Genomic DNA, 22,620 nt, shown 5'->3' on the forward strand with positions numbered 1-22,620 from the left:
ACCCAAGATGAAAGGCTGTCCAGCTGCCAAAACCCCAACATGAAGGCAGTAACGACTAAGAAGACCTGGTCTTCACTGATTGTTGGTTGCTAACAGGGAATCCTCGGTGGGTACTCAGGATGTTGCCCTCTATTGCATCCAAATAGAGTTGAAGGGTTGCCGAGTGGGTCTTCGCCTTTGGCGCATGCAGATAGATGGTTGTCCCGTCACAACCGAATAACACAGGTTGCTTTGACTAGTATGAAGATGGACAAACAGATCGAACTGCTGGCTTTAGCGTCATGAGAAGAAAGCCAATAGGAGGGTCATTAATCTGCACGCCTTGTTGCCGGTATCTGTGAACAGTGCCAGAACTCGCTTCCCAAAGCCATCCACAAAGCCTTGGCCTTTGTACCCAGTTGTTGAACAAAGTGACGAAATTGCAGCATACTGCAAAGAGTTCCCAAGTGCCTAGTAGGAGCCTCACAAAATTGATTTTGTTGCCAAGGCGTCTAGGCTTGAACCTCAAGGAATGAAGTACAAAGACGCGCCCTGTCGCAGTCCTGTCCCAAAGCACGACGTCCATACCTTCAGCCGCCCGCGAATCCCTGGCAACATGTGTTGGGTACTGTATCGGGAGAGATTCTTCAACCAGATTGTATTGTTAATGGTGTGAGGACCGAGTTTGGTAGATACAGTTGGCTTGTGTCTAGCAAGGACTTGTGCAGTAGTCCACATGCTCGTGTGTTGTTCAGGTCAGCATCGATTTTAACCGCCCTCAAAGACAAAAATATCGCCTGTGTGAAGGCCAGCTGATGAGGCTTGGGTTTAATAACTGATCAATATGTGCCAGGTATAATTGCCGTAAGTATCGAGTTTCGAGGCTGTATGACCGACACATTGTGCCACCACATGCACTGGATATCTAGGAGGTTGGCGTAGGTAACATTGGCGATGACTTACGCAGCTCAAGTGAGGCCAGCCTAAGTGTTGGACTTGGACGCGGACGATGTAAAAACGACGTTTCTAACAAACGAAGCACGTCGCGGTGAATATACGCTCATGGTACCAAGCGTGAGTCTGGTATGCGGAAATGTTGTGCTTTGTGTTGTCGAAACCGGTGGCCAAGAAAGGAAGGCCCAGCATGGAGCTTAATAGCTACACTCCTTGATGTTTGGTACCATGTCCCGAGCGCAGGTAGTTCGACAGCCATTCCCTTAGGTGTTGGTGCCGGTCTGCCTACGCATGGAATTTCATGGTTTTGCTTCGCAGATCTCATGATCACATGGAGCTCAGTGGCTGATATATTTGTTGGGCATTGTCTGAATCGTCCTATGAGAGTCATCGTCGTCTTGGAAGGCTGGCTTGAGCTGTGACCAGATGAACCTGTTCGAATGAGCAAAGGTCCGTTAGAACATTAGGCTTTCACTCACTTGATCAACACCACCGAACAATTCCACGATAGTAGTCAACTATGTTCAGATGTACTATCCAGAAAATATGTTACGGAAAGCGAGCACGGTATGTGCTACCCGGTCTCTCCTGACGGCACCCAAAGACGAGGCGAGGGGTTTCCGAAGGCAGCATCAACTGCCAGACGCAGAATTTCTCCGTTATGAGGCCGAGCAAGAAAGCGTTGTTGTTTATAGTCATCGCATATACCATGTTGGTGTACATTGGACTCCTCCTTGGCCTAGACGCGCAAAAGAAATGACAGATAAAAAGAAAGGACGACTTACACTCTCGAGCTCATAATCGCGACCTCGTCTGGGGCCCCTTCCAGCATAGCTATTGGTGGCAGCACGCTCCTCACTACCTCGGGCGGAGCTCATCTCGCTATCGACACCACCGACAGCCTTGCCAATGGCCTTCTTGGCGCTCTTGGAACCGCCAGCGGTGCGAAGTCGGGCGGCCTGCTGCAGTTGGGCGGCAAGGGCCTTGTTGTCATCGTTGAATTTACGAATACGGTCCTGAGTCACCCAGTCATCCCAGGAAGACTTCCAGCCCTTGTAATGTACTTTGTACTGGGCGTCATCTGCCTTGATGGTCGCGAAGTTGGTGTTGGTGGGATCTGAGGCACTGCGGACTTCTGTGATCTTGGCCTCATACATCAAATCACCATGGAAGCAGAGCACTTTCTCGTCCTTCGCAAAGGGAGGGCCCGGTGCTTGCTTCGAAGGTGCCATGATGCAGGCTGCTCCTGTGGATGGACAGATATGAGAAGGTCTGAAGAAGCTCCCCGAGGCAGAGCGGAAAAGTTTTCAAGTGAACACAGAAGGCTACACGATAATTCAAACGGTAATAGAAGTTGGCGACGATGAGCGCCTTGGCCGGCGACTGGTTAAAATTGATAAATGCTCAGAAGTCAAGTGAGATCTGAGTTAGTGTTGAGAAAGTCCTGGGGCGATTGTCAGGGTCTGTGAAGCCAAGGAGCACATTGAGGGATCGGGATCACGATAAATTCTATCATACCTGTCAAGCTGGAACAGAGAAGGCACCATCTGCTACCAAGTCCGTATGAACATGCATTGATAGTAAGTCGACGGCAGTTTCCCTTATTCGAGGACATTCAAAGTTGAGATGAGTGGCGCTCGGACGCGTTCACTGCCCTCTCGCTGCAAAGGGGGCGCTAAGGGGGTCGCGTATCCTGGACGGAGAGTGGAATGCTGAAACTTGAATTAATTGATTGCTTATCCGACGCCTCCTGCTTCAATATCACCACACCTCTCCGGTCAACAAATTGTTGTTGCACAATACGGATGATCCGTAGGCACTCGTGCATTGTCCCCGGGTCTTATCTTGCTGCGAGATATACTGTAGTCCTTGGGCTGGCTGGCTTGATCTTAAGCTATACGCGGGTCAATCTCCAGACTGCAGATATACGTACAAGTCCTAACAATGGCGCCCAACGAAGCCACCATACTGCAAAACTATTTGTTGTTACCGGCCCGGCTTCCTGCCATCCTGTCGCTGCAAGAATTCACCGCGTACTTTCCGAAGTCGCAACAGTCTTCTCCCCAGATCCGTGCGCTCTATCGTGATCTACAGCAGCAGCGCAATGCCGTGGTAGACCTGGTCGGCAGCAACATAGACAGCGAAGTCAAGCGGGGCAAGGCATTGCGCCGGGCGGTTGCCCAAGCAAGACACGAAGCGGAACTCGACGACGACATAGACGACGAGATAGAAATCGAGAGGAATGTAAGTCAAGAGAAATCACGGACACTCCTCCTTCATATCCCCGTGTCTCTATGAGCTCTGCACGTCGATAGCCATCAGATGCACCTAACACCAACGCTTCTAACAGCTCTTCGGACCTACTTCGAATACGATCCAACCGAGGAAACATGACTTGCGCACAATCCTTCCTGAGATGCACCTTGCGGCGGCGGACATGGAGCAGCAAGTGCAGAGACTTGAAGAAGAGGAAGCGGCACTCCTAGAGTCCGTCAAGCAGACCGTCGGCAGCATGAGCGATCTACGATACGGACGGCTAGCGAATCCCAAGCTCAGGAACGAGGTCATCGATGGCCTCAAAGATTTTCAGCAAGTCTGCAAGCGGAAGGGCTGAGCGAGTGAACATCCACGACAGACTGTATCCATTACAACTAATAACTGGGTAACTATGACTACACGATCCGAAAGTCTTCTCCCGCACCAGCATCGTGCAACTCTTCAACTGGGAAGATGACGACTACTCTGGTTCTCCTTCCTGAATGAACCCTTGTGTTGATTCAAATTCTGTTTCTTGGTTCCAAAGCGCGGCCGTCTGACGGGCGAGGCGTCTATCGGGGCACAGCTTGACCGGTAGCGGCAGGTCGGGGAGCACCGGCTTGTTGGTTGTTCACACGGTTAGACCTGAGATTTGTTAATACCGTGCACTCGAAGCCTTTGTTGGTGGTCAACTTACATCATAGTCCTGCTAAGCATGGACACGACAACCATGAAGAGCCAGCTGGGCACCAGGTTGAAGCCCCAGAGCACGTAGCCAACGAGGGTCGACACTCCGTTCTGGGCGAACCAACCATTGAAAGGGTGGAAGATGCCGTCGTGAAGCTTGCTCGACTCCCTGTGGCCGTCCTTTTGCAACTGGACGAAATCGTCGCTCGTGACGGTGGTCAAGTTCAAGCGCTTGGCGTAGAGATCGATGGCGGCTGGCTGAGGTTGCATCTCGAAGATCCAAAGGGCGCCAGCGGGCGCAGACCAAGAGTTGCACAGTACAGGCTCGTTCTCGCAGTTGAGGATCGCGGTGTGAGGTGCGCCGGGGGTGACAGCAAACTTGGCGGCAGTCTGGTTGAAGGCTTCCTCGATCCTGTCGCAGTGGCCTTTGCAAGGTATTAGTTAGCATTTTAGTGCAGAGGATAAATTGCAGTTGCACTGCCAGGCAGAGGGAGCAAATACGTACCGAAACACGTCTTGTTTCCACCAGTGATCAGGACCCAAGTCTCCTCAGGAGCAGTCTGCTGCGGGGTGACATGGCTGTACAGAACTTGGTGCCAGTTGTTGAGCGAGAGGACATCGAGCTTCAGCTCACCAACCTTGGCCTCGGCGGCGCCAACGGGGTCCGACTTGCTCGGGTTGGGGATGTACGACCAGACCTTGTCCAGATAGTTCTGGAACTGGGCCTGGTACTGGGGCACATCTTGGGCGCCTGCCAGGAGCGGCAGAGTAGCGAGAGCTGTAGTGAAGCGCATCGTGATGATGTGTCTTGCGTGTGAGGCGGATGGACGGGGAGGATGAAGGATCAACGGGGAGCTATGACAATAGGCTTCGGCCGCTGACTATGATGTAAGTGTGGAGGAGGGGGGTTTTTCTCGTTTCTGGGTGAGACAAAAACAAGAATGTATAGAAGAAGTCTCGTCCGAGGCCCTTGTAGTCGAGACACAGGCAAAGAAGGGGAATACGAACGATGTCCCTGATATCCTGATTGGGGTCTATCTAGCGATTTGAGCAGAGGAGTATCGATGAAAAGGACAGAGAAGGGACCCTTGGATGGTAATCTCTGCGATTCCACCTGGTGCTGGCAGACAGGGATCACGCTAGGCTAAGCTGCCTGAAGGCAGAATCCCGAATCCAGTGCCAAGCAAATGGGGGAGAGCTCCAGCAGGCTGTAGGGTTGGTTGGCCAGGAAAGCTGCTTGCTCTGCGGCGTTGAGCGATGCGATGCAGCTACGGGGCCGTCTCGCAATCTTGTCTTGGGGTTTTACCAAAGTCATGCACTACTTTGCTCTATTATAAACCTAATCTAGATTGTAAATATCGTAACCTAATGTACTGTAGGAACTGCGATGTCCAGGTGTGGATTGGCTGCAGTAAATACTTATGCTGGAAGTTTAGTACATGGTAAGGTTAGAAACTCGTTCAATGGCTTTTGCACCAACTCCACTTTTGTGCACCCAACAAACAGTCTTGCAGCTTCGATCCCTGCCAGGTTCATGGCTTATCGTTATCCGGAAACATTAGCTCGAGTTCAAGCGGACGCGCTGCACGTCGATGATGCGGCATCGTGACAATTGTATTTATATGTTGTAGTATCCTGGTTCTTTTGTTGTTGGAAGAGCATGGTAAGGGATTGTCTTTCTGAGGCCCCGTTATCCCGGCTGTAGCTAATACATGTCCTCTAGGCTGCAGAGGCAGCAAACCAGAAGCGCAAGCGCGGCCGCCCTGCGAACGCGTCCCGACAAGACGAAAGCGCGTCGCAGTCTCAACTTACACTCTCGAGTAACGCCTCAATAGTCCGTCCACAAGCAAATGCCGCAGATGGGGATTCCCAAGAAGAGTCTCGTCCTAAAAAGCGTGGTAGACCTGCGAAAGCATCTCTACGGCCAGATCCAGAGCCGGAACCGGACAATGTAGCAGCTTTACCATCCAAGAAGAGGAAGCGTGGCAGACCTTCGTTATCGCAGAATCCGCAGATACCGAACGGCCCCGAAGTTGAAGAGCCGCCAGCTGAGAAGTCCAAGCCAACGAAACGTGGCAGACCCGCGGCACCACGGCAAGAAGCTGAGCAGGAGCGCAACGAGGAGATGAGCGCTGTCGCAAGGAGCCAGCCGCCTAAAAAACCTGGCAGGCCTCCAATCAATCGTTCACAGCAGGTCGCAGAACCTGAGCAAACACAAGATAGCCCACAAGTGAGGAAAAGGGGTCGGCCCCCTAAACCGGTTGAAGCTACGGAGGACAATCCTGAGGCAGATGATGAGACTGCGGTTGACTCTAGCTTGCTCAGAGGCACTAGAAAGGAACGTCGCACGGCAGTAGGGAGAGAGAAGGCGAAGCCCGGGAGGAGCAAAAAGCAATCTAGGGCTGAAGCAGATCCCGACGATGAGGAGGATGCCGAGGCTGAAGAAGAACCTGAAGCCGTTCCTGAAAGGGCAAGGAAGCGAGGTCGGCCATCCCTCAAGAACAGAACTGCGACTGGGAACGATCAAGTTGGGGAAATGAGCAAAGCAAAACCTGGGAAGCGTGGTCGCCGCTCTGGTGACACTGATGCTTCGACAGCGCCTGGGATCCTCCCAAAAAAGCGTGGCCGCCCTTCTCTGAATAATGGCGCACAGCCCCAAACAAAGCAGCAGCCCCGTCCTGAACAACAGGTTAAGAATACCGAAACGGCAGAGGAGACGGAAGAACCTGAGCAGGAGTCGGATTCCGTGGAACGGCGGAGTCAGGCAGAGAGCCGAAGGAAGTCAGCTAAGATATCATCCAAACCCAAGAAACGGCAACAGGCCCCTCCAGAAGAAGATGGTTCCCGAGACAGGTCTCGATCTTCATCCCCGGAACCCGCCTCTTACCGCCACCTGGCGACTAAAACTCGACGCATTACGCGACAAACCATCCAGGAGAAATGGTCACCACTCGATGCGACCTCTGTGGACACCGTCGCAAACCTCTTACACTCGGCCTCCCGTCCTGTTCTGCTTCGTCTCAATAACTTGACGAAGCACTCTCAAGCCGCGTCGGCTTTGAACGCTATCAGCAATCGACTGCGCGCCAAGCTTAGTCGCGGCTTGCCATTCCCACCGGCTACTACATCACATAAGCGAGAAGATGAGCTTGAGTACGAGCGAACTGTGGATGGAATACAGACTTTGGAAGCTCAACTCGATCCGCTACTTCATAGTGTTACATTGCTGCAACGGGAAAAGGAGCGTGCTGAGAGTGAACTAGAAATGGAGTATAAGCTTCTCAACACAATCAGCGCCAATGCCAGATCTGAGATCAGAGGTCGGAGAGATCAGCTGAGGAAGGTGCATTCTCTTGTACCGGATATAAAGCATGACGAGGACGAGCACGACTCCAAAAGACTTGGTTGGCTGCAAGCTGCTGAGAAGGGCGCAGGCGAAGCCTTCACCGACCTTCAGGATGATGAGCTCCAAGGTCTTGCAGCACAGCTTGGCAATCATATGGAAAGTATGCGCGGAAATCTGCAGCAAATAGACGGCGTCGCGCCCGCCATCTTGGATTGTCGTGCTGCATTGAGTGCGGCCCTACTTCGGCACCTTGATCAGGAAGCTTATGAGCGTGCCTTGCTTGGATAATCGCAGGATTCCAAGACATAGCCAGTGTCAATACTGACGGATACTTGACGGCTTCGGATATTACGAGCTATGATCTAATGAGAAAATGACTAAACCAACGAACTGCGTAGTCAGTCGCTTCTGTTGTGTGTTGTTCCAGTGCCCACCAACCCATAAAACTAAGGTTTCGTACAACTCGACAACCGACTAACCTCGCATTGTGATACTATATCCTCATGCGTCTACCTCCCGAAGGTCCCACCCCGAACTCGTGCAAGTGCTGATTGCGCCGGCTGGTCGGAGGACCGCCGAAGTCAGCGACGAGCTTGCGCCGTTTGACCAAAGAATGGTCGCGCCCTTTAACATTCAGCATTTTGCGGCAGATATCCATGTCAACCAGAGTATCGTTTGTGCTCGAGAAATGTCGTTGTCTCTTTGCAACCATAGGGTCCATCCGATAGGTGAAACCCGGCGCTTTCATTAGATGAGCGCCCTCAAAGCTCTCCTCCTGTGTCGTACGAGTAGTCCCGCTCCAGCGTCGCCGACGTCCATTGCTGACGTCCGAGGAATCAGCGGCAGCTCTGCTCGCCTGTATCCTGAGCGCATCCCTTTCATTCCTGATTGTCTTTAGGGAGGCTTCAACGGCCTTTCGTGCGGCGCCAGCCTTCCTAATCTGCTCCTCCGCAGACCTCCTGGCGCCCACGGCGTCCTTTAGCTTGGCCTCTGCGGCCAGGCGCTCCGTGGCTGCTTGTCTCAGCTGTGCTTCGATTGCGCTTTTCTCTTCGAGGATCTGGCTCAGATCTCCTTGGAGATCATTATTCGAGTGTGGTGGCTGTTCCGAATCGACCACCACACCCCGGCCCCGATATATGATCGATGCCTTATCCTCCCGGGAGATGATACTTCCGTTTACATCGACCACCCTTTCCGCGTCGAAAGCCTCGAGCTGGCTCTTGAGCTGATCCCTGGACTCCAGCGCCTTGCTGAGCCTCGACTCAAGAAACGTTATGGCTTCGATGGCCTCTATCAGTATATCTCTGGTTTCCTTCGCTTCCAATGCTTCCTGGAGTCTCTCGTTTACCTCTTCGTGTCTTCCGGCTGCTGTAGTGCATTGAGACGTCACATTCGCGACTTCCAGCTGGGGGATCACTGTGTCTCTGGCCCGAAGAATTTCTTCATGGATTTGGGGCTGTGCTTTCAGCTGGTCACTGGATGGTAAAACTTTTGTCATTCTTGACTGGATAAATCCCCGTGCTTCCACTGCCTCCCCGAGCTGCGCTTCGATGGCATCCTTCGCTCGCACGACTTCCATCAGGTCGGCTTTATGAGTGACGTCTGTTTCCATGTTATCCTGGATCGGTGAATAGCCATTTATCTGCGGGGTTTTCGCTCTTTCTTCATTGTCGTCAACCATATTCAGCTCCCCAGCAGATGTTGCATCGCCTGATGGTAATGAACACCCCCCGGTCCATAGCTGTGCGACCACGTCATCTTTTGCCCAAAAAGCTTCTTGCAGTCCCGCGACCTGAACCTCCAGTGCGTTCCGCGCCGCCGAGATCTCCGCGAGATCGGGTTCTGCTGCCATCATTGATCTGTCCGGGGCATCTATTTCTGCAGATAGCTGAAGCAAGGCGTTCATTTCCGAAGCCAGGGCCTCTCCAATCTGTGGGTCCGGGCATTGTCTTATTTCCTCCACCGTTACTCTCCGGGTCTTCTCGCACATGCTATTCCTCACCCCGTCCTCGACAGCAATCCTTTCGGAAGGGTTGTATGTACTCGCAAACTTCGTACTCGGTGGACCTGTGACCTGTGGTACAGTCTTCGAGGTCTCATTAGCTATGAATGGGCCAGAACTCTTGCGATTGCGTCGACCTGGGTCTAGTTCTGGTCTCGAGCGCCCCGGTAACCCCGGTAATATATCCCATGTGCCTTCGTATAGTCCCTTGGCCACGGCAGACCCACCAACTTGGTCGACCCATGTAGTCCAAGGTGTCAGTTCGCGACCAGACACCTGGGTGCCCGGCTTGACGACTCCTGTACCGTCACCAAATTTGTCAAGCAGTTGCGCTGCCGCCGCGCGGCTACCGGCGTCCCAGACGACGGCTTCCCTGACTCCTCGCAAGTCCAGGGTGCCTTTCTCGAAGACCGTAGTTGCGATGTCATAGAGCCTGGCCCAAGCCTCTGGGTATGTGCGATATGAGCCCGGGTGATAACGATCCGCCAGTTCGCACAGAGTGGCAAAGAGCGACCACATGTCCGAGGCATGCGTCTGGGCCTCGTAGGTGTATGCTTCTGGGGCCCTATACGCGTTAATCTTGCGGTTGTGTCTGGAGGAACTCGTGTCGATGCGCAGCCCGAAGTTCGCAAGCTTGAGTGTTATGTCGCCACTAAGGTCCCTCCTATACAGAATGTTCTCAGGTCTGACGTCGCGGTGTACTATGCCATGCTTTGCGAGGTGGTGGAGCGCTTTTAACAGTGATCGACAGGTCGCGTCGACGAGTTCGCGTAGTGGGAACACGCCAGATGTCTTGAGCTGGTATACGTTTCCTGATAGAGTGTCCCGGAGTATCTCCATGTGCGTTGCGTTGTCTGATTCTCGAGCGCCGGAATAGCCGACAGTGTAGGGCTGTATTAGGTGTCAGCACTGGGCTCTATGATAAGAAGCACTTCTCGATATATGCACTTACACACAAGCTCATCACCTCGGAGCTTTTCCCTATGTATCTCAACTCGCTCTTCCATCCTGTTCCCCGGCTAAAAGCGATGGGTACTCTTTTCACAAGAACATACTGTTGGGAGTTGAATCCGGCCTTTGCCTCCCGCCTCTGAGTTTCAGCCAAAGGTTTTGAGGCCCTGCTCTTTTGTGCGTGGCTAGCTCCCATCATCGCCACGGCAGCTATTCTGATTTAGGTTGCTCTTTAGGCAAAGCTTAATTCGACGGTACAGCTATGCCGATGCCATTATACGGAGTATAAATGGGTCATGGTCATATCTTGTTAACTTGCCCAGGTCTGGAAGGAACTGTGCACAGATGTCTGTTCAATTCAACCATTTAGATGTGATATAAGTGTAGTATCTTGGATCAAGTTCTTTTGTCCGGAAGAGGCCACGGATCTATGCCATTCCCGGCTCACCAGGTCGACGCGACAAAGGGGCATCCTCGAAAACGACAAAGGGCAACCACACCATAGCTACACCTGAGCTGAAAAACATTTCATATCAAGGATTCATGCACACATTGTCATATCGTGTACACGAATGACCTTCAAGAGTTGTGTTCGAAACTTGTATAGTCACTCGCACTTCAGCCAAACTTTAAGCCACAATTTGGCTCTGAGTTCTTTGATGATTTGGTGTAGAGCAGGAACCCTTCCAGGAGAACTACTGATTCTCTCGATAGAACAAAACAATTTCCAGTGTATAGAAAGACGGTGTTAGCTGTACATGCTTGTTTCGAGGTATCTGAATCTGATATACGCCAACGAATCCTGCGACTATGACTAAGCGCGACTCCAATCGCACAAGCAAATGATGTTAGCCGAACGAAAGTGGGCGGCTGTCACGCATGTATTTTCCCACCTTATGGTCTGCTGTCCTGCCAAATATATTTGGTGGTTAGTGAGGAGTCTAGATTACCTAGTCAGCCCACACGTCGTGTTCGGCTGAGAACTTTTTCTTCCAATATTTGTTCAACATCAGTGATAGTCCCAATTTTCGACGGAAATTTTCGTTCTTTCTTCTTGTTAACGTTACCTTCGCGCGGCTCCGGTCCATATACGTACAAAGGTTAGTCATACTAGCAGGGGTTAGAGATGTCGCAATCGCCATGGACTATCACCAATTCTTGGCGCATCGGTGGAGAAGAGAAGAATCTGCAACCTTAAAGGTTAATATAAGAAATAAGAAGGAACTGGTGGTATTAGATAGAAAGGTAGTGAATAGATCGACTTGCTTTTAAACTCTTTTCAAGCTTTGAAAGCAGTGATCGCACGTCGGCCCACCATGTCTGCCGCCGGGTCTATCACGGCTTCGGCCCCACACCGCCGGACTTGGTACCACACGACCTTATTCAACGCATTCGTGATCGGTGGCGTAGGTTTCCTGGCACCTGGTCTATGGAATGCGATGAACTCTCTGGGTGCCGGTGGTGCGCAAGAGCCTTACCTCGTCAATGCGGCCAACGCTCTGGTTTTCGCAATCATGGGTTTTCTTTGCCTTTTTGGCGCCCCCATCGCAAACCGCATCGGACTGAACTGGACCTTGTTCTTTGGTGCTGTTGGCTATCCGATCTATTCTGCTGGCTTGTACTGCAACAATCGATATGGAAACGTCTGGTTGGTCCTTGTCGGCGCTGCGGCCTGTGGGTTCAGTGCCGGCTTGTTCTGGGCCAGCGAAGGTGCTGTTGCGCTCGGCTATCCCGAGCCAGGAAAAAGGGGTCGATATATGAACATCTGGCTCTGGTTCCGCACCGGCGGTCCGCTCGTCGGCGGTGCAATTGTGCTTGGCCTGAACCATAGTTCCGGGCAGAAGACGAAGGGCAAGGTTGGCTATGAGACGTATCTGGTCTTCATCGCTCTGCAGTGTATTGCTGCACCGTTGGCATTGGCTCTCTCGCCCCCGGAGAAGGTTCAGCGTTCTGACGGCAGCAAGGTTATCATCAAGACCGAGAAGACGTTCTCGGGCGAGTTCAGGGCGCTATGGGAGGTAAGCAAGCGCAAGGATATCCTCTTGCTCTTGCCGATTTTCTGGGCGGCGTACTTCAACCAGTATACTGGTAATTTCTCAACATATTACTTTGGCGTCCGGGCCCGCGCCCTCATTGGCTTGGTCCAGAACTTCGGGACCCTGCTTTCATCCCAGTTGATTAGTACGCTACTAGACTATAAGGGACTGTCGGTAAAGAAGCGTATCGTTTACGGATACTATTATGTCATCGTCCTGCATATCATTGCGTGGGTCTATGGCTGGGTCATTCAAGAAAAGTACACAAGGAACCCTCCGGCTTATGACTGGGAAGACAGCGGTTTCGTTGAGGGTTTCTTCGTGTTGTTGCTGTGGGACTTTGCTCGACAAGCCCTGCAAAATTGGCTGTACTATCTGGTCGCGACCAAGACAGACAATATCTCAGAGTTGACGAGATTCTCGGGAATTCTTAGAGGCCAGGAAAGTTTCGCTCAGGCTGTAAGCTTTGGTCTGAACACAAAGAAGTGGGTTGGTGGTCGGGTACCTCTGGCAGTAACCACAATCTTGCTCGGTAAGTGATGATTGCACCCTGACACTTATTTTCACAGTAGCTAACCGGCTTATATAGGTATCTCGGTGGTCCCAACCTGGCTAGTCGTAAGAGACCATGTTCCAGTCGAAACACAACAGGATAAGGCCAGTGATATTGAGAGCGAGCCACGAACAACAGAGCTTTTGGCCGCGGATGATAAGGCTAGATACGCAATTGGAAAGACTACCATTGGCGCTGATTCGACCATGTAGATTTCTTTATGCTGTTCGTCAGGATCACAAAACGCAGCAGTTAATAGATTCTATTGGAGATGAAACAAAGTAATTATATAACTTCAGAGAATTCAATGACAGTCAAGCTTCCGGTATCACGGTAGTGATCACCTCGAGTGCTAATCACAAGTTTTGTAAACTTCCTTGCTATCGATGATCACCTGTGCTGTGGAAATGGTCTGAATATTTATTTCCTCATTTTGATTAGGTGGTGGTTTGTGTACGGTTGATCCTTGTTCACTTGAAGATTTAACCATCATCTCTACTAATGATAAACAAAATTTACTAGATACCTGAATTTCAGACTCTTGAATTATTAGTTTATCTTTTCACGGCAGATCAGATCTACAGCGCTACACTAGTATATATCACGGGCGGACCCACGGCTAACTATCCCTTATCCCACTGAATCCTCATTTGATGTATATTAAGCACTGAGCCTCAAGTCCGTCCAAAATAGAGTTTCTATTCATCGCTATAATCGTTAGCCATGAACCCTACGCAGGCTTATTACCGAGTATACTCTAAAATCGCGTGATTGAGCGTCCCATGAGTAATTTTGAAAATCTTTTCTTGTAATCAATATTTTGACGTCATTGAGTCTCACATCTAACCAGTCTATCGAATTATAGACACCTTTGAGCCTGCCGCCGTAAGGATCTTTTAACAATGGATACGGAGAAGCCAATCACCAAGAACTTGTGGTATCTGTCGCCTGGTATCTAGTGAATGCAGATAGCAGAAGACAAAATCGCGATGAGACTCTCAGAGCACCAGAGACGTTCTGCAGGTATGTGCAACGAATAGATCAATGATTATGAATATCGCCTTGTATAAGATACTACTTAAATGTAAAAACATTCGAATATGGCTCGAGTTATAAATCAATTCGTTAGCACGAGGGCTACCACATAGTCGTGTATTTAGGTTCATGCTAGACTAGAGTATATGAAGTTCATGCTCAAGCAATAAGATCTACAAGAAGTACATAGAAATTTGTCCGTTATTCCGTCACAGAAATCGTCCGAAAGAACTGGACAAGATCAGTAGTGGCTTCACTAAATAGCGACCAACAACTTGTGGCGTGCTTGTCTTCGTTGATTCTGTTAGCAGTATTCTCACCTATTGTGATACATAAACAGCGGCCCAAGCCACACGACGACAGACATGTGGACCGGCATGCCGATGAAACACGATCGTAGTGACGCAGAATGAACCTTATCTGAATCTCAAGGAACCGGGGGGCATCTAACAAACACCGAGCTTCAATTCAACACTTCACATATGAGGGAGCGAAGAAAAAGTAGGTAAGGGTTCACCATCAAAAGTCTTCCATTCAAAAATAAAGGGGGTATCAATCTCCCGCCTACAAACAACGAATCGAATACAAACAAAAAATGGTAGCCACAAGCCAAAACCCGGCCATCCAGAACCGGGCAAACAGCTTCGCGCTATGTATTGAACAACAAAACCCAAGAAAATAGATTGGATGTCCCTTCTCCGCTTCGCCGGCCCTGATTCTATAAAGAATTTTGCTTAAAAGTGTGTTCGCTTTGGTCATATGGTATAAGTGGGTGGGTTTATCGTAAACTTCGTAGCCATAAGATTTTGTATACGGTGTGCGGCACACAACAAAAGGTTTTTGCCCTGCTCCTCCTCCTCTATCCCCTCTGCCGCCGCGCGCGGCGCTTAGATACTAAGATTTCCCAAACATTATACAGAAGAACTAGATTTTCGTTTTACGTAGCCCTTAATGGCTATAGCTTGGCCCGAAACTTAGTTCTTGTGGCGGTAAGCACCAGTGGGAACGGGGTAGGTGCCGTTAACGCCACCGACGGGGTAGGGAACACTGTCTACTGGTTAGTCTCTCAATCTTATTATGGTAGGGGTGGTTCAAACTTACACAGTGGCGGTTGCAGTAGCGTAAACAACACCGGCGTCGGTGGAGGTAGCCTCATCAGCATCGCACTCGTCAGCGTCGGAAGAGTCGTCGGAGCTCTCGTCGTCACCGGCATCAGATCCAGTGGCGGAGTTGTCAGAGCCAGTGCTGCTGGAGCCAGTAGTGGCAGCGGCAGGGGACGAGGCGGTAGCAGAGGCAGCGCTGGGGGCAGCGCTGGAGGCACCAACGGTGACGTAGATGGTGCTGGCAGGAGCAGTGACGGTGACAGTGGTGGCCTCGGCGCAGCTTCCCTCAGAGACAGAACCAGTGGCAGCAGAGTTGCCAGTAACCTCCTCAACGCCGGCAGATCCAGTGGCGACAGGGTAGCCAGAGGCGGTAGCGGTGCTGGCCTTGGAGATGGTGACGGTGCGGGTGCCAGTGGAGGTGCTGGTGGTGGTGGTGGTACCCTCAGAGTCAGTGGTAGTGCCCTGAGGAGAGTTGGAGCTGGCGCCGGTGGAAGCAGACTTGGTCAGGGTGACGGTGACCTGGGCAGTGTAGGTGCTCTTGACGGTGGTGGTGATGACAGACTTGGCAGTCTCGGGACCAACCGTGTAGGTCAGAGGAACATCGGTGGTACCGACGGAGGCGCTGGTGACGACTGATCCGGTAGCACCAGAGTTGTCAGAGGTTGCGGTAGCGGTAACATCCTTGGTGGTACCAGTGATGAGACCGGAGCTGTGGGCAGCAGAGACGGAAGATGCAATGCTGGAGGCCTCGGCAACGGGGCAAACAGTGGTGGTGAGCTCAACAACCTGGGTGACCTCGGAGGTGATCAGGTCGCTGGCGGGGATGGTAGCGTAGGCATCGTTGGCGCTGATAGCAGTGCCGTTGCGAGCCGGGCAGTTGGTGACGGTAGGAGCGCACGAGGTGATGGTGTGGACCTGGGTGACCTTGACGGTCAGGGTGGTCTGAGTGGGCTCGGTACCGTTGTCACGGCGGTAGTAAGGACGAGGAGCGTGGAAGTGGCGGGGGTGGTTGTATGAGGCGGTGGCCATGCCGGCAAGGAAGCCGAGAGCAACGGTGGTGGACTTCATTTTGAATGGTATTGATGATTTGATCTCGTAACACGGGATGTTATGATAGTCTATTTAGACTCTTTATCGGATCTGATCTCTGGAAGAGTATGTACTTTCGTTGTCGTTTGAATGAGTGGATGCTTGCAAGATGCAAATGCTGTGAATGAGCGAAAATCGATTCCGCGAGGTATTGCTAGAAGTGTACTTGAAGCGAAGCTGCAGCGTAGGCGCAGGAAACGATTGTGAATGACCGACAACGGTTGAAAGAGAGACTTGAGACGGACTCGAAAAGAGAAAGACTTGGGTGAGGAGAGTAGAGAAAAGAAACAGAGGGTATATTCAAGCTGGGTGGTGAGTCCTTTTTACCCAATCTGCACGGAGACTGCCCAGGATTTGGAGGAAAACACAGCCTCCACCCATTAATCTGACCTCTCTTTCAATCAAGGACTGGTAGACCCACTGATTGGGGACCCCTTGCCTCCCATCATTACAAGGACCACATCTCGCTCCAGTTCGTTTCCGGGTCATGGTGCGTGGACATGGAAGACGCAGCATAGGCGAATTGGCAGGAATAGCGCAAAATGAGACCGAATTGCCCGTGCCTGGCGCCTCTTCTCGCCGCTCATCTGGGCATGGGCTGCCCCTGAGTGGACCCAGCTAGGCCATATACCCATGTCGAGCAAGGGTATAGATGCAGGTCCCATCTTGAGACGGGGCTAAGTGGCCAATGGCGTCTGGAGAACCGTCAAACAAGATCTTGCTGGCTTCGGGAACCACGTTGAATGGCTGGACAGGGCCCTCCAGTTTTGACCGCCAGCACACATACACACACACTCTCTCTCTCAAGCGTTTACTACGTACAGGTCCCGTCCCCCCGCTGTGCTGTTGCGACGGGTTACTGACCAGAATCTGCGAGGTAACAAAGCGAGAGGTGTCGGTCTCAGGTGGATGAACGGGTAAATATGTACGATGATATAATTGAAGATGATCCCATTCTTCGGCAGGTGATATGTCGCTCGATCTCGTAACTCTTGAAGCACCTACTGTAGTATGTCGAATTTCCATCGGGATTGTGTTTTCGTAATGGCCCCTTGGCGAGAAGAGCCAACCCGATACATACTGCTGGCTTTGGGCAAAGGCGACGAAAGACCAGCTATTGTTCGAGAAGCAGCCCACTAGGTGACACCGCTATTCTTGGAACCTACACTTGAGCTAATAGCGGCTGAATACGTGGTGCATACTCTGGAGCCACAGGAATGAGATCCTTTTGGCTGCCTTGTTTTTTGGCGACCGGCAATGGCTTCGAAAAGAAGCACCACGGACAGCGACAGTTACGAGAGTTTTTGGACACGTGCGACATGCAGGTAACGTGTTTTCAAAACGCATGTCTTAACTTACTTACTGTCTGCCACCCGAACGTAGCGCCTGGCCTCCGACACCATCGCGCGCGCCACATCCTCCTTAAATCAATTAGACTACAGCAAGTTCGTAACGGCGCATGCGCGGATAGATCCTTGAACCGGTTTCTTCGCCTTATGCTCAACTGTTACTCTTAAGCAAAGCTCCAGTGTTTTACATGTTGGTCCTGCAGTAGACTACTGCTATATGATGATCTTCACGATGCTTTTTGTGACCGCGCATGTTGTTGTTGTGCATCCGTTTGCCGTTGAACCGGATTGGGGGTAGATCGTGATTCTCACTGCATTAAACAGCAATGGTCGGCCTGGGCCTGATCGACATGATCAATGCATGGCGAGGCCCCTACCTAACCTTAGACAAGACAGGATAACCTGTTTTGCGACAGCATCGCAAACAGCTCCTGCTCATTGACTTGGTATCATCAGTATCATCAAGTTGCATTCACACCATCCCCGAGTCTCAACCTTTCGTCTCACATTGGTGCATCGCCACGAGCTTATTCACTGCATCAGTCTCCGGCTTACACATCCGTGCGAGGGTCGATTACGGCGGCCGAGAGTATTCGATCGCTGTGGATGTCAAGTTACTCATCCCATCTCCTGTTCTCCATCTCATCAATCATCACGGAATATGCCTGGGGAGATTGCCTGTTCAAGCCCCATTGAAACCGCACCAAGCGCTGGTTAATCAACCTTATTTCCATTTACTTGACAGCGCTTCCTGTTTCTACCACACCGAACGAACGATCATCAATCAGCAAATCAGCGCAAAAAATGCAAGCAATGCGATTTTCGCAAAACCCTGGGCGAAAAGGAAGGACCCTGCCAGCGAAAAGGGGGGCTCACCGTTTCACCAAGTCGCCGGCACGACTGTGCCGCGAGATCATTGGTCATATCATCTACAAACCCATGCTAGCATCTCAGCGGTTGACTCGGGCCCAGACTTCGTGTGCACCGGGGCTTCGTCCTTCGTGAGTCGTTACCCTGTTCATTTCATTTCTGTTGTGACTTTTCTTCCTTCAACAGATAATTGCCCCGATCCTTCAACACAGCGCCGCCCGTACTTAGTGCCCCTAGTAGCCGAGGATCAACAGTAATATTTTAAGCCTTGTGAGGAACCCCGGGAACGCCCAGCAGCCATTGTCGCAGAATGATTGAAGCCCCCGGATCCTTTCCATATATTCCCCTTGCTATGCTCATATTATGAACTCCACGCCCCATCACAAGTGATACGCTTCTTTTTCTCATTCTTTCGCAAAAATATTGCTCAAAGAGTAAAGTCCCGGGGAACGATCTCAGCCTTCTTCCGGTTTCTAGAACTATGTCTTGGCATTTTCCTGATAGGAATGCTTCTCGCCCTTCCTCTTGCGGGCACCCTCCTCGGGGAATCCCCTCACAGATGATGCTTCCCCGCTTGGCAGTAAAATTAGATGACATGATTGATACACTATACTCTCTGGAAATTGCAATTGCGGTGGTAGTCGTAAGGTCCAACGTAAGAGTCGAGATAAGCGATCCCCGCTTCGATGATGAATGTCAATTTCGCGAAATCGCACTTTTGGGGGCGGGAATTTCTCACTGAGCCTTAGCCATCAACTAGAAACACCCTAGAGCTTATTATGTGGCTACCTTGCATTGGATCATTTGCTGTACTTATTGCGCCAATTCAAGCTTTTACAATCCATCAATATCATACGAGTCATTGAAGATTGACAGCAAATATGGAGAGGGCAGCGGGCATCGTCACATTCACCATCACATTTCCCGGCAGTTGAAAAACATATGTGGTTTATCACCAAGAATGGTGGTCATGTTGCATTTCTCTTCAATGCACACTACCCAGTTGAATCGGGCTTTCTTTCTAATCTACAACGACTCCAATTTGGTCGCTTCTGGCACCATGCCATAGAAATCAATAACGCCATGCACTCCAGGGCCCGGTTGATGGACCACTTGATATCTTCCCTTCCCAATGCTCAGTGTTGAATGCTCCGATCCTCGCCTTCCTGTGAAACTTTTTGATCAAATTTTGAACCAAGCCTGTTGAACGCCGATGTTGAAATCGAATCAAATACCCTTCGCTGTGGGCATATATGCAGTCTCACGGAAATGACAAGAAAAACCATCTACAACTCCACTCCACAACTTTGCCGGTGAGCGGAGGCCTGCCTCAGTAGGAGGGACAGGACACTCGGCTTCATGACACGGCACGTCGAAGGCCATTTATTTGGCGTACTTGGCACGGAAGAACTTGGCGGCGTTGACCATGTTGACCAAGGCCTCCTTGGTCTCCTTCCACTGACGGGTCTTCAGACCACAGTCAGGGTCGATCCAAAGCTGCTCAGGCTTGAGGTACTGCAGCATCTCCTCGATGCGGTCCTTGATCTCCTGCTCGCTGGGAATACGGGGAGAGTGGATGTCATAGACACCAGGACCGATGTGACGGGGGTAGGCAGAGTCAACGAAGACGCTGAGGAGCTTGGCATCAGACTTGCTGTTCTCAATAGACAGAACATCGGCATCGAGAGCAGCGATGGCGTGGAAGAAGTCCTGGAACTCAGAGTAACAGAAGTGAGAGTGGATCTGGGTAGAGTCCTCGACACCAACGGTGGAGAGGCGGAAAGCCTTGACGGCCCAGCCAAGGTAGGCCTCACGCTCCTTTCCGGAGCGCAGAGGAAGACCCTCACGCAGAGCAGGCTCATCGACCTGGATGACGTCAACGCCAGCCTTCTCAAGGTCAACGACCTCGTCACGGAGGGCAAGAGCAAGCTGCTCAGCCTGGACGGACTGGTGGACATCGTCACGAGGGAACGACCATCTCAAGCAAGTGACGGGTCCAGTCAACATACCCTTCATGGGCTTCTTGGAGACAGAGACGGCGTACTTGGACTCCTTGACGGTCATGGGTGCGGGACGAGAGATGTCACCGACGATGATCGGGGGACGGACGCATCGGGAACCGTAACTCTGGACCCAGGCGTGGGTGGTGAAGGCGTAACCCTTGAGGCGCTCACCGAAGTACTGGACCATGTCGTTACGCTCAGGCTCACCGTGGACGTAGACGTCCAGGTCAAGCTCATCCTGGATCTTGACGTTCATGTCAATCTCCTGCTCGATGAACTTGTCGTACTGAGCCTCGGTGATCTCACCCTTGGTGAACTTGGCACGCTGCACACGAATCTCCTTTGTCTGGGGGAAGGAGCCGATGGTAGTAGTAGGGAAGAGAGGCAGGTTGAGCTTCTTCTGCTGTTGTGAGATTCTGGTGGTGAACTCAGACTTGCGGTTGTAGTCAGCCTCCTGGATCTTGGACTGACGGTCCTTGACGGCAGCATCGTTGGTGCGCTCGGAGGTAGCACGAGCGTTGATGGACTTAGCATTGGCCTCGAGAGCCTCACGGACGGCAGCAGGACCCTCGGTGACAGCCTTAGCAATGATAGCAATCTCAACAGCCTTCTCAGAGGCGAATGAGAACCAGTCCTTGATCTCGGCATCCAGCTTCTTCTCGCTGGAGAGTGTGTGGGGAGTGTGAAGGAGAGAGCTGGATGTGGCGGCGATGACGCGCTCCTTTCCGAGCTTCTGGACTGCAGTCTCGACAGTCTCAATGGCACGCTTCAGGTTGGTCTTCCAGATGTTACGTCCATCGACAACACCGGCAGAGAGGATGGTCTTGGGGCCCAAGGCACCAAGGACGGTCTCCAGCTGCTCAGGGTTTCGGACGAGGTCAACGTGGACAGCGTAGATGTCCTTGGGGACAAGGTCAACGTTGTGCACAATGTCACCGAAGTAGGTAGTGAAGACGAGCTTGGGGATCTTGTCACCCAGGCCAACGAGCTTCTCGTATGTAGGCTTGAAGGCAGCCTTGGTCTTGCTGGGAAGGTCCAAGACGAGGACGGGCTCGTCAATCTGGACGGTCTCGGCACCAGCCTCCTTGAGCTTGGTGAGGAGCTCCTCGTAGACGGGAACGAGCTTCTCCAAGAGATCAATGGGGTCGACCTTCTGGCCACGGTCGGCCTTGCCAAGGTGAAGGAAAGAGACGGGTCCGACAAGGACAGGTCTTGTGTTGATACCGGCCTCCTTGGCCTCTGTGAACTCAGCAACAGCCTTGGGGCTGGAGCTCAGCTTGAAGTTCTGGTTGTCTTGAAGAGTGGGCTTGACGTAGTGGTAGTTTGAGTCGAACCACTTGACCATCTCCAAACTGGGCACATCGACACCACCCTTCTGGTGGCCACGACCCATGGCGAAGTACTCGTCAACGGCATCGAGGTTCGAGCTGCTGTAACGCTCGGGTACAGCCTGTAAAGTAGTATGTCAGCGATGATAGACATTGCATGATCTATGAGTATGAGCTTACACCGAAGTCCTGGATGTGTGAAAGGACTTGATCGTAAAGAGCGAAGTCGTTGCTGGGGATGATGTCGACACCGGCATCCTTCTGGATCTTCCAGTGAGCCAATCGCAGGCGCTTGGCCTCGGCGAGGAGGTCAGATTGGGAGAGCTTGCCAGCCCAGTCTAGGTAAGACAACTCATCAGCATGCTGTCCTCGGGAGTCGCGGCGTATGGGTGCCATTGATATACTTACAAGCCTCAGTTGCCTTCTTCAGGTCACGGTTTACGCCCATACGGGGGAAACCCAAAACTGCGGACTGAACCATCTTGCCAGTAACACGCGAGATCTGTGATATGCGGGGTATTCTTTGATGCTGTCAGCTTTGGGTGGTCTAAAGTCTGACAAGGAGCTCAACTCTGGCGAACATACAATGAAGGCAGGGTGGTGGTTCCAATCTCTTAACTAGGGATATCAAGAGAAGGAGTTCAATGGTGAATGGAAGGAAAGAAAAGAGAAGATGCAATGCTCGAGGGAAGTCAAATTTTTATTATGTGAGGAATCGAGAGACTGGGCGAAAGTCGGGCGGTGAGGGGTCTTGCCTTGGAGCTAGACTAACCTAGTAGCTGTATGCAGCTCACTTCTCATCGCTTTTGGAGGGGTTGAAGCACCTGGGCGACTGGGGCAGCAAACAAAGTCCGGCCGAGCGCCCAAAAATAGTGGGATGGCAAACAGCTGTGTCTGGGGGACGACCCAGCTTCCTATTGTGCCAGCCCTATACAAGCCAGTATGTACATGGTCTAGGTCATCTTGCAACGTTCCAAGAGCTCTCATTATTACCACATGGAAACCATCATCTTATCCAACAACACACGATGAGGTGATCCCAGCCCCAAGTTCACGACAGTCAATACATGGCGCCACGG

At 51.7% G+C, this 22,620-nt stretch overlaps 9 protein-coding genes across 9 annotated transcripts; 5 read left to right on the top strand and 4 right to left on the bottom strand.

Moving 5' to 3' along the window:
* Positions 1 to 1,515: 1,515 nt before the first annotated feature.
* Positions 1,516 to 2,652, bottom strand: BKA67DRAFT_90064 (chromo domain-like protein). Its single transcript, XM_046109533.1, has 2 exons — positions 2,452 to 2,652; positions 1,516 to 2,377 (listed from the first exon to the last, which is right to left on the bottom strand). Exon 2 carries the CDS (start codon positions 2,163 to 2,165, stop codon positions 1,629 to 1,631), a length of 537 nt encoding a protein of 178 aa, XP_045952450.1. The 5' UTR covers positions 2,166 to 2,377; positions 2,452 to 2,652; the 3' UTR covers positions 1,516 to 1,628.
* Positions 2,653 to 2,877: 225 nt separating this feature from the next.
* Positions 2,878 to 3,547, top strand: BKA67DRAFT_663812 (Cnl2/NKP2 family protein-domain-containing protein; the record flags this gene model as incomplete). Its single annotated transcript, XM_046108256.1, has 2 exons — positions 2,878 to 3,177; positions 3,284 to 3,547. The coding sequence occupies 2 exons, from the start codon at positions 2,878 to 2,880 to the stop codon at positions 3,545 to 3,547; spliced, it is 564 nt and encodes a 187-aa protein (XP_045952451.1).
* Positions 3,548 to 3,590: 43 nt separating this feature from the next.
* BKA67DRAFT_90056 (uncharacterized protein) lies at positions 3,591 to 4,966 on the bottom strand. The gene is made up of 3 exons (XM_046109532.1): positions 4,382 to 4,966; positions 3,887 to 4,301; positions 3,591 to 3,834 (listed from the first exon to the last, which is right to left on the bottom strand). The coding sequence occupies exons 1-3, from the start codon at positions 4,668 to 4,670 to the stop codon at positions 3,762 to 3,764; spliced, it is 777 nt and encodes a 258-aa protein (XP_045952452.1). The 5' UTR covers positions 4,671 to 4,966; the 3' UTR covers positions 3,591 to 3,761.
* Positions 4,967 to 5,377: 411 nt separating this feature from the next.
* On the top strand, positions 5,378 to 7,771 carry BKA67DRAFT_582794 (CENP-Q, a CENPA-CAD centromere complex subunit-domain-containing protein). The gene is made up of 2 exons (XM_046104019.1): positions 5,378 to 5,539; positions 5,600 to 7,771. The coding sequence occupies exons 1-2, from the start codon at positions 5,537 to 5,539 to the stop codon at positions 7,508 to 7,510; spliced, it is 1,914 nt and encodes a 637-aa protein (XP_045952453.1). The 5' UTR covers positions 5,378 to 5,536; the 3' UTR covers positions 7,511 to 7,771.
* Positions 7,772 to 9,218: 1,447 nt separating this feature from the next.
* On the top strand, positions 9,219 to 9,656 carry BKA67DRAFT_582797 (uncharacterized protein; the record flags this gene model as incomplete). Its single annotated transcript, XM_046104020.1, has 1 exon — positions 9,219 to 9,656. The coding sequence occupies exon 1, from the start codon at positions 9,328 to 9,330 to the stop codon at positions 9,652 to 9,654; it is 327 nt and encodes a 108-aa protein (XP_045952454.1). The 5' UTR covers positions 9,219 to 9,327.
* A 1,768-nt stretch (positions 9,657 to 11,424) lies between these two features.
* On the top strand, positions 11,425 to 13,078 carry BKA67DRAFT_695882 (major facilitator superfamily domain-containing protein). The gene is made up of 2 exons (XM_046109320.1): positions 11,425 to 12,743; positions 12,801 to 13,078. The coding sequence occupies exons 1-2, from the start codon at positions 11,492 to 11,494 to the stop codon at positions 12,974 to 12,976; spliced, it is 1,428 nt and encodes a 475-aa protein (XP_045952455.1). The 5' UTR covers positions 11,425 to 11,491; the 3' UTR covers positions 12,977 to 13,078.
* A 1,587-nt stretch (positions 13,079 to 14,665) lies between these two features.
* On the bottom strand, positions 14,666 to 16,289 carry BKA67DRAFT_90176 (uncharacterized protein). The gene is made up of 2 exons (XM_046109534.1): positions 14,901 to 16,289; positions 14,666 to 14,846 (listed from the first exon to the last, which is right to left on the bottom strand). Exons 1-2 carry the CDS (start codon positions 15,968 to 15,970, stop codon positions 14,774 to 14,776), a joined length of 1,143 nt encoding a protein of 380 aa, XP_045952456.1. The 5' UTR covers positions 15,971 to 16,289; the 3' UTR covers positions 14,666 to 14,773.
* Positions 16,290 to 17,666: 1,377 nt separating this feature from the next.
* On the top strand, positions 17,667 to 18,438 carry BKA67DRAFT_540936 (uncharacterized protein; the record flags this gene model as incomplete). The annotated part of the gene is made up of 3 exons (XM_046100838.1): positions 17,667 to 17,669; positions 17,757 to 18,341; positions 18,397 to 18,438. 3 exons carry the CDS (start codon positions 17,667 to 17,669, stop codon positions 18,436 to 18,438), a joined length of 630 nt encoding a protein of 209 aa, XP_045952457.1.
* A 1,155-nt stretch (positions 18,439 to 19,593) lies between these two features.
* On the bottom strand, positions 19,594 to 22,022 carry BKA67DRAFT_540937 (5-methyltetrahydropteroyltriglutamate-homocysteine S-methyltransferase; the record flags this gene model as incomplete). Its single annotated transcript, XM_046100839.1, has 3 exons — positions 19,594 to 21,663; positions 21,722 to 21,879; positions 21,950 to 22,022. The coding sequence occupies 3 exons, from the start codon at positions 22,020 to 22,022 to the stop codon at positions 19,594 to 19,596; spliced, it is 2,301 nt and encodes a 766-aa protein (XP_045952458.1).
* Between the last annotated feature and the right edge of the window lie 598 nt (positions 22,023 to 22,620).

Source organism: Truncatella angustata (assembly GCF_020726525.1).
Source record: "Truncatella angustata strain MPI-SDFR-AT-0073 chromosome Unknown BKA67scaffold_10, whole genome shotgun sequence".
NCBI lineage: Eukaryota > Fungi > Ascomycota > Sordariomycetes > Amphisphaeriales > Sporocadaceae > Truncatella > Truncatella angustata.